At 38.0% G+C, this 10526-nt stretch overlaps 1 protein-coding gene across 4 annotated transcripts; it reads left to right on the forward strand.

Annotated features, from left to right (window-relative positions):
- Positions 1-653: 653 nt before the first annotated feature.
- Positions 654-9092, forward strand: LOC107225373. 4 transcript variants are annotated; one of them, XM_046733981.1, is made up of 7 exons: positions 654-929; positions 1380-1504; positions 1638-1808; positions 2344-2573; positions 2800-3786; positions 3865-8053; positions 8350-9092. In XM_046733981.1, exons 3-7 carry the CDS (start codon positions 1779-1781, stop codon positions 8374-8376), a joined length of 5463 nt encoding a protein of 1820 aa, XP_046589937.1. In that variant the 5' UTR covers positions 654-929; positions 1380-1504; positions 1638-1778; the 3' UTR covers positions 8377-9092. The 4 variants fall into 4 exon arrangements, with proteins under 4 accessions (XP_046589937.1, XP_046589934.1, XP_046589936.1 ...); XM_046733978.1 differs by having other exon boundaries at positions 2800-8053; XM_046733980.1 differs by lacking the exon at positions 1638-1808 and having other exon boundaries at positions 2800-8053.
- The last annotated feature ends 1434 nt before the right edge of the window (positions 9093-10526 follow it).

Below are 10526 nucleotides of genomic sequence, written 5' to 3' on the forward strand. Positions count from 1 at the left end.
CGAGGCATCGATAATACCATGGAGACAAAACAAGGAGGAAGAATTCAAACGGGTGAATTGACATAATCTGCCCAATAAAAATTTGACCACAAGCGTCGCTAATGTTCTTTTTACACCGAAGCGTGATTGATTGCAGGGATGCCGAAGATCGATTAATCGATGAGCTTGGAATGTAATTTGTAAAAAGTTATACTCGCTCCACTGTCTTCGGCGCATACGGAACACCGGTGTCATTTTATTTCAGGCAGCTATTTGTTTAGACGAAGTTCAGTCTCTTCGTATAGTCTCCATGGGTAATATTGGCACATAGAAATAAACAAGAGAAGTGAGATTATTTGGAAGTAGGAGAGACTGTGGCTGATTGTCCCCCGGAATCAGCGCCCTCTGTTTCCAGCGAAACAGGCAGGAAACTCCTTGCAATTGCAAGACTTAAAATTACCAGCGAAATTCCAAACTTTGGGACTAATATGTCATTCTCGATGCTGTACAGTTTCGTTTTGACTTTATTCAAGTTGACAATCAATTAATTTCTGAAGTCGGACTTTTAAAATAATAAAACGAATTTCGTACGAATAATTCTGCCCTCGTTGCGAAAGTACTCTTATTTCTGTTCACCACCCGGTATCTTAGGTTGCGTTTATACCATGCGATTGAAACTCATTTATGCTATTGCAAACGACAAGAAAATCACTCGAAGTACGTAGTCAAAGTTAAACAATACGACATACAAGGAGATATTTGGAGATATTTTTCCATTATAAACAGCAGTTGCATACGAGACTTTTTCGTGATGCTGGAAGTCACGAATATCTGGTGAAGGGAATGGAGAATACAAAAAAAATTTTACATATGCATAAACACAGTAGGATCTGTCTTCAGTCTCTTCTATGAATCTCACAATCAGTAAATACAAGAGATAGTAAAGTGAGGTAAGTTTGAAGATAATTTTATCTGCGATAATTATTGCTGGCAGTGTGATTAGATCCTCTGAAATATAAACATTTCTTTGCATGCACTATTTCTATTCAGTAACGCTTGTTGACAAGGTTTACTGTTATGCTATACTGCATTATATACTACATAAATTATAAATTGCACTGTCCAAATTTCATTTCAGTGTTATGAGTTTATGCAACTCATATATGTTTTCACAGGGGTTAAACTAACAATAAGATACCAATGTTTATATTTATGTATGTTCAATGAGTTATCATTGTAAAGTCACCGCTGTGTTGATCGAAGTCAGTACTAGTATATAGCGTTGACTCTAGCATAAGAACCCCAATGGCGATGGCATATTAGATTTTGATCATGCTTCAAAAAGCTTGAAAACATTCAAGCTACAACTGATTAAAAAAATGGTTTTTATATTTCTGCAGAGCTTGGAAGGTTCACCAAACGCCGTGATCTCCGGCTTTTCAATCATAGGTACGTTGAATCCATTCATCGGGTGTAGACAAATCGAGGAAAACTATTTTACTTGAATGAACTTACTGAAATGGTGGTAAGTACTCGTACCAGATCCATTCAAAGCTCAGTAACTTGACTATTGACTGAAATGTCATTTTTTGTTTTGCAAATCATCATTGCTGATTAGAAATATTGTTGACACCCTGTATGGGCTGCGTTTATTTTAGAGTAGTAACAGTGGTGGAGCCATCTGGCTCTATATTACCGACTGAATAGAAACAGGTAAGAAGATATCATGGCTGCAAGCTGCTGACTCTTGAGCTTGGTAACAATACATTGATAAATAGCTTGATGAACCTTAGTAAGAAATGCAGAACCAACAAAGAATACAACATGTGGTATGAAATTTGGCATAAGAGCTAACGTAATTCATTCCCTTCTTATTACGTACTCATGGCGTAAGGTGAAAACCATGTACTTTGAACCGTAATAATTATAACAGCGAACTACAGGCTTTTATACAAATTGTACAACTTTTCAGCTGCTTAGTATCATTATTTTGTTGCTCTAACTTCAATCACGATGACTTTTTTTGTGTTTGCATTTGGATATTGATGATATTACTCCTTTCCTTGTGATACGTTAAGTGCAAATATTTGTAAGCAATGGCATAATTTTGTGTACCAATACAAGTATACCAACTACTATACAGTTTATGCTTTATCGCATTAGATTCAATTTACTTTTTCCATCATTACTCTATATCGTTTATTACAAGCGTATGTTTACTACTCGTATTATTGACTTATAAGGCGTGAATCTATTATTTTCAGGAATGAATCCACTGTTCAATCCTACACAATAAAAACTAATTTCAGAGTTTTTAGTAAATTGTCACAACCTTGATTAATTGATAATATTTTTTGAAAACAGGATTCCGATAAGCCAGATGCTAGTCCGAAATTTGTAATCTCAGCTCTACCTCGACTGAGAAGGAATAAAAGACTTGAAAATAAATGGGGACAGAAATACTACACAACTCTAAATGAGGCAGTATTCATGCAGCAATCGATTCCCTACATGCCTGCAGAGCCTCCTGCGTCGCTACAGAATGAAGCAGACGATTGTCACCCATTATATGTTTGTACACAATGTAATGATTGGTGAGTCAATCTCTGTGAACTTGACTAGCAATAATATGCGACACAAATTAGTTTTCGCAGTGATCAATTCTACCAACTGTCAGCAGGTCATAGGCAAATTCTTTGATCATTTCTTGACCCAAAATATTGTTAGTTCATGGATACGTAATAAAACATTTTGTGTGTGTTAATGAGGGTAGTACATAACAATGTATTGTAGAAAAATATATGCAATTTTTGCTTCCAGTTTTCGCTTTTCGAGCAGTTTTGATGCCCACAATTCCAGGCGGAGTTGGGTTTTGGGTTATTGGTGTCAGAATTGTTTTATGACTGATTGTTGCCACATGAAGAGCGGTCAACAGCCATGCTTCGATTGCCAGACGGCAAATCGTCAACGAAAGACATTTTTAAGAGCAAAAGGTTTGGGCAAAGGGCGAAAAGTGGGTGCAATCAAAATTTTCTACAACCAATGTCAGTTTTTCGCCCACCTTAAGGCTCATCAAACAAGCGTCGTTGACATTGGTGATATTATGCTGATGCCAATACCAACTGACATTGATGAACCACAATATACTGAACTGGAACGACTTTGCGAAATAATTATGGAGCACATGTTTGTCACACGGACGCATATCATGGATTGGTTACAGACAAACGAGCTTGGCAATAAATGGTGGAGACTATTACAGTCGAAATTGGAAAATAACGACAATTCAGTGGCTGAACTTCTTGGAATTCATGGTAATAAGAAAGTTGGAAGACTCTTTGTTAAACGGCCTAAAAAAACTAGTTGTGCACCCAAATCAATTTTCTCATCTATTTCTGATACAATTGAATCAGTCATTGCACAATCAACTTGTAGCGAAACACCACCACCGACCGAAAGCGAAAATTCAAGAAATTCCCCCATATCACCAGTACTCATTGACAATGCTGAGCAACACGTAGAAAATGACGACAGCCCTTGCACTACTACAGACATTGCATTTGTTGATTGTGGCCCATCAGCCAAAACTTATCCACCGGACGTCGCAATCTTACTCCCCCCGAAAGATAAACTTACAATAATTCCAAATGGAAGTACCAGCTGCAGTAAAGTTACTAATTTGACGCCAGTCAGTACGAATTCACATCAGTCCGTCCAGGGACCTGAAATCCCACTGAAAATGAAGAATTGTGACGCCAGCAATATCATATCCAGCAAGCTCTCAAGCTCCACTTCTGAATTTAATCAGCAAGTATTTGAACCGAAGATTTCTGTTAAAAAATTCGCCCAAGAACGATCACGAGACCCATCTGTAATTATTTGCAGCAAGAATTCTACAATATCAGTTCTTCCAAAGCCGCAAATACCGAAAAAACTGGTTCCTGCTTTAAACATCAAACTACCTATTGCTAAAACACCATTATCAGGTCGGGAAATAACGAGAGCCATCGAATCGTCAAAGAAGGCGGTGGCACAAGCTTCCGTCTCGACTTCAGGATCAAAAATACTGACTGTGCACACTCCTAAAAATGCCGATCTCTCAGACATTATTGGGCAGCTACCACCTGAGGTAATCAACGGTAAAAAATTAGTCTTTATTGGTCAAGGGGCAGCTAGCTTTACTATGCTTCCCCAAAATGAGCTAATTTCTAGTCTGGGAATGATAAAAATTTCGTCTGAATTGGACAAGCAAAAAATAATTCAATCAGTACCAGCAATGTCAGTGTCAAGTACTTCGAACCAACAAAGTGTGCTTTCTACGTCGGAATCCGTAAAAAAAAATCTTCCGACAGAAAAGGCAAAACCTAAGCTCTCGCAAACATATGCTGACGGTCAAATTGTTTATAAAAATGGGAAAAAATTCGTCATTCGACATGCACGTAAATCTATTTCAGGACCCACGTATCATAATTTAAATAATGTAAAGTTCCAGACGATTCCCAAACATGTCAGCCTTTCGGCATTCTTGTCACAGTCGGAACACCCTTTAACTTCTTACATACCAATAGCACCCAAGTCAGACGAACAATGCGTTCAAAAAGCTGCACCTCTTTCAATACCATTACCATGCAATTCTCCTGACTCCTCTTCATCTTCTTCGCCACCTCGTAATGCCTCTGCTCTCTTATCCACTTCCGAAAATTCGAAAGGTGTGATATATGAGGCACAGGTCAAACAGAAGAATAGTGACATGCCGAAAAGAGAAAAATCTCCTGGTTCTCGAAATTCGTTTGAACCACAGTCTTTAATTTCCATTCCTGTTGATGTGCCGCAGGTGGATGTTGTCAATGACATCCACACAGTTCAATATCTTTCAATGGAAACCGATACAAACGGCAAAATATACATTGATTTTTCTAAGAAAATGACAAGACCAGTCAAGATAAACGAAGGGCTTACACGGGGGCAAGGAGCTATAAATTACAGCACGCTACAAAGAATCTTTAAAGAACAACTTCGTTACCATGGTGAACAAAGAATCAAACAACAAATTAAACACTTGATACAGGTGAATTCGGAATATTCCAAAACTATTGGCGACACAAATGGTGTAAGCATTTTGAATAACCTTGTCGCTATCGAAAGATTAGAAAATGCTTTAAAAGAATACAGTTTGCGGCCTGAAACAGGTCAGAGTTCAAATGATCACATCATTGAACTACTAGCGAATTCGAATTTTGAAGAACCAGAGGCACCAACTATTTGCCCTACTTGTAATAAACCCAAAAAGTCACACAGTAACTTTGTAGCATTTTCAGAATCGATTTCGAGAAATCCTGACATATGTCACTGTGATAATTACATATGCTATATTTGTAATGTATTTCAAGGAAACATGTCTCGTTTTATAGCACATTTGAATTATCACGCTAAACAGAAACCATATCAATGCCCAGAATGTTTCAGAAAATTCGCTACTTTCTCTCGATTGAAGGCACACACATGGACGGCTTGTTTTCATGTATTGGCAAAGAGATGGTTCAAGTGTAAAGTATGCCAATTCGAAGGCTTTCTTGACATGGAATCAATAACAAAACACTATATACTTGCACATAGCAAATTGAAAATTGCCTGTCCCGAATGTGGGCTGCTCTTTGATTCACATGCCCTTTTCGTCGAGCACTGTAAAGCCGATCATCCAAATGTACCTAATCATCTAAGACCAGTCAATCTGGTAGAGTGTAACGTTGGAAATTGCCTTGTTAGCCTTGAACATTATAGATCACACTTGGAAGATCACGACGGCATAGTGAAAATACTTTATTACCAATGTCCGTTTTGCCCTTTCCCATTTAAAGACAAGCAGCGAGGTCGGGAGATAATTAAACGTCATTTGCGTACATGTCATCGTACTCAACATGATCAATTATCTGACTTGGTAAGTTCGGAATGCTTACTTGATGCCATGTTTCCAAGTGTGTCGACAAAGTTAAAGTCAAATACCGAACAAATACATCAAGATGAACAAACCATTGAATTTGATCAATGTTCTAATGCTTCAGATGTAATGCAAACAAACATAGATACTCTCAGCCAAGATAGTATAGAAAGTAATTCAGAAGCAAATAATCAACCATCGTCTGACTATTTAAATACCACCGTGACGAAACAGGAGTTAAAAAATGGCGTAAAGTGTAGTATCTGGTCTATAAACTTGGCCCATCCACAATTGGAGACCGTCGATAATCGTAATAATGTAATTAGCGAATATAGCTCGTCACCAAAAATATTTGATGTGAGATCAGTTACACCAGATTCATATGCAGAGCTAGGAGAAGCGACAAAGGAGAAAAGAGATATAAACACGGATGAAAAAGATACTAACCCTGGACCAATTTCAGACCTGTGCATGTCTGAGGAAGTGTCTGAAAATGTTATTGTAACGGAGGATGTGGACAGATCTGAACAGTCATCAAATGTTGAAGTTGTGTCAAATCATGCTCTTCCTAAGATCGTTGAACACCAAATTTTACCATCAAAGTTGCCCCAGTTGATACTCATTAAGGAAACAGGAACGAACGTAAATATGACAAAAATGAACCAATCGACTGTGGCAGCTTTAAATGCAATTGTGAAATTATCGGATCAAAACAGATCAAGTCAGAGCCTAGTGACAGGAGAAACTGCACTTAAGTTGACAGAACTGGAAACAGAACCTACTGATGAAAAGACTGATGCCCGAGAGAAAAATAAGTCCACTGTGCCAGTTATTAAAATCTCTAATACAATTGTGTGTACATCTGGAGCTGAACAATTGAAGAGGCCAACACAAGGGAAACAAACTATGGCTGTTAAAACACGCAACCTACCTGTATCGGTTCTGAAATCCAAGAGTGCTGATATTAGAATAGTAGAGAATGTTACTGATTGTGAGACGAACAATCAATTATCCAATTCCGGCACTGACGGTAATGATGTATTACAGATTATCAATTGCACCTCAGGCACTGGCAAAGAGGGAACCAAAAGTATCTCGTTCTTTCATGATGTTCCAAAATTGCCACCGTTAGCAAGAATCCCTCAACATTTGTTAGTCACGTCCCAGCAGAATGTAGAAGTTACCAATCCTCAGTGTACAAAGGATGCAGCAGGCAAATTTTCGACAAAATTGAAACAAAAGAGAAGGCAACTTTGGCGGATAGCTCTTAATGCTCCAACCGATACATCAGAATCGGTTATTTACTGCTGTCACTTGTGTGGAGAATTAATAAATACATCGTGGTCAGTAATTGCAAAACATTTTGACTCTAGGCACTCCGAGGATTATAAATTAGCTATAGTTACACCCAGACTTTTGAGAATGTCCGATGATTTTATTTCTAAGGGTTACAAGGAACTCCTTGGACCCCGAAAACGTAAGACAGATGCAAACAGTCCCACTTCTAAAAGAAGAAGACGATGGAATCCTAGAAAACATATTGAAAAAGACTTGTTAGACTTGGGGTTATGCATAGAACAAGAGTCTGTGCAAGATGGAGAAGGAAATTTTGTATGCAAAAAGTGCGACCAGCGATGCAATGATATTTCATCTTTACGGAAACATATTGGTACTAATCATCGAATCAAGGACCATTATCTAGTGTGTTTGGAATGTGGAGAAAATTTTGTCGTTGAACCAAGCTTACAGATGCATCTGAAAGCGTTTCATCGCATACAGGATCCCACCACTTACTTAGCTCAAAACACAGCATATGCTAAGGAAGTAACAGAGGCGATAGAAAGTGAACCAAACACTGGAACTGCCAATCAATGCCATGTATGTATGGCTGTATTTGAGGACAAACCAGCCGTTGACAAACATTTGAGGGTCCATGGTATGGCATTTCTTAATCGTAAACGGATTGAGGCTCGGATTGCGGCACGAAACCCTGAAAAAAAGTTCAAAATGGAAAATCCTGAAGATGTCTCAGCGGTTACTGTCTCAAAAGGTGAGACATTGGAAAATCACAAGCCTGGTGCAACAGAATCTGTTGATGAAACAGTACACCAGTTATCAAAAAGCGATATTGAAGAGGTGAGCTTGCAAAATTTAGAACTACTTTTACATCACCTTTGTTTTGAAATAATGCTAAGTACTCACTTCGGGCTGAAATTTTTTTCGTTCATATTCTGCACGCAAAACTCAATTTTATCTTACAATATTTCAGTTTATTTTGTACTTTCACCAGTGTTCAGCTATTGTACCTCCACTCATTAATTTGCTACTGTTATAACTGAAATAAAATATATCAATCGCTGAACAATTTTGATGCATTTTAGTTATATCTAATGTCAACAAACCATGACCATGGATTATTATATTCCTTTCAGAAAACGGGCAAAAAGGCTCTGTCGTAATACAGTGACATTCAAGCAGGAAAATTGTATGGTAGGAGGTGCTCATCAAAATGAGATAAGACGAGTTAAAGACTGTCAAAACACATTGCGGTGAAAAATGACGTGTCAACCATTAAAACGGAGGAAATAGATGGACTTTATATTTTACAGTGAACATATACTTTATGTTATTGATATTGAGTTTTTTTTACAAATACTACCTGCTATGCATTTTGATTTTTATGTTCGTATTCCGAGATGTTCGTCAGTAAAAATACTGGCATTTTAAAACAGCCATAATTGTTTCTTGGATATTATTTGAAAGTTGTATATTTAGCACGAAGAATTTTTGTCTGCAAAAAATTGCATTGACGTTTGTATGCCGCAAAGCAAGGCAATAATTTTCAAATGTGATAGCACTTTCCATTTTTCAAAGGTTCACCCAAAATAATGTAGTATGTTAAGTGACGAATAGGTTATTGAATAAAATATACCTTACGGACATTATGCTTGAAAAAAGCATATTCAGCGGAAATTCACGAGTGAAGAAAAGAGGAAATCGGACGTTGTGTGAGAGTATTCATATCGGTATAATTATATCTGTACATTACCGAATATCTGAAATTCTAAGAGTTTTTCAGTGTAATATAAATATAGTCATAGAGATAAAACATGTTATTTGCGTACCTTGACCTTGTTTGAGATGAGCGGGAATAAAGATCGTTAATTTTCATAAATAGTGCTTTTTTCGAACCCCATATTGATTTCAATTCTTGTGAAAAGTTGTACAACAGAAACTGGAATGGAATTTCAATAACCGTTTGATCAGCGCACGTTACATGTAGCACCGAAGTTAAATTAACGGTAAGTCAACAGCAGTCGGTACAACACCGCATCGCCTTGCCTTCGGTATCGTTGAACTTTTAGTGTTCGAGTAGTCCGTCAGGTGATGAAATTATTAATTCAGAAGGTAGCGCCATCTGCGCGCAATTTTGTAAACTACATTCGCTGCACGCGTCTTGAAGTGAGTATCAATCATACCTTTTGTTGTGAACAGAATTTGAGAGCATTTCATATCTGCAATAACTTTTATTCGTGATCTCGATTTTGCATAACATATGAGTTTCAATTCCGTTTCGCAGTTCGAGGCATACGAATATTTGTAGATTTTGTACTTCCGTAACTTTTTGCTCAAAATATAGCATGTTAGTAAAGATTGCTCGTCATTTTACAAGACCTGAAGCATATTGGCACTGAATAAATATCCCGCTCAAATTCCGACAACGATCCAGTCGACGTAATTGATTCAGTAAGCATACGCATAATTACAACTATCAGATAATATAACGTTTTACCAATAGAAATCTTCGATCTATGCACATATAGTCGAGTATATTGTATTTTAATAAGTGGAGCGTTAAAAGATTGAGCATAAAATTTTAGACAGATGTCACCACTCTAGATAACCCGGAGCTTTTACAGTAATCTAATCGATATCATTAAATATCAAATATATTCAATAATCGATAGAACCTACGTGTCGCATAAACGAAACCCTGCATATTACGTGATAACTGTAACTAGCCGGTAACTAATTGCTGATAAACTAATTCCGTTTCGGCCGAGACTGATACGTGTTACACGGATGGTAAGGAACGTGTATACAGATACAGAGTTTCACGGGTTTTGCAGCCTGATAAATAAAGAATTTTCGAGGTTAGTGAAGGGAGGGAAGAAACGAAAAAAAAAAAAAATGACAGGCAATAAAGAAAATCTCCACCTTTATGGGTACCTGACGGAAGTGACGTTCTGTGTCGCGAAATCGTAAAATTGGGTCCCGGGCCCAACCCGCCCCCCCCCCCCCCCCCCCCCCTTCCGCATCGCCCTTCGGCCTTCTTGCGGCTTCGGTCTGCACATTGATGGCTATCGATCATATTCCGAACCCTTACAATTTTATGGTAATATCCGAGAACTATGGCCTAAGAGTGCCAAAGCCCCGAGTGCCTTGCACGAATCCGTGCAAACTTCACGTATATCTATGTATGCATGCATATACGAATGTACGTACATACGTGCGCGTACAGCTCGTGCTGCAGTCGGCTGTCTAAATGCAGTTAAAACCTGCAAGATTGCGAGGTAATCGCAAGTAATCGTACGCATTGGCCACCAGA

Source organism: Neodiprion lecontei, chromosome 3, assembly GCF_021901455.1.
Source record: "Neodiprion lecontei isolate iyNeoLeco1 chromosome 3, iyNeoLeco1.1, whole genome shotgun sequence".
NCBI lineage: Eukaryota > Metazoa > Arthropoda > Insecta > Hymenoptera > Diprionidae > Neodiprion > Neodiprion lecontei.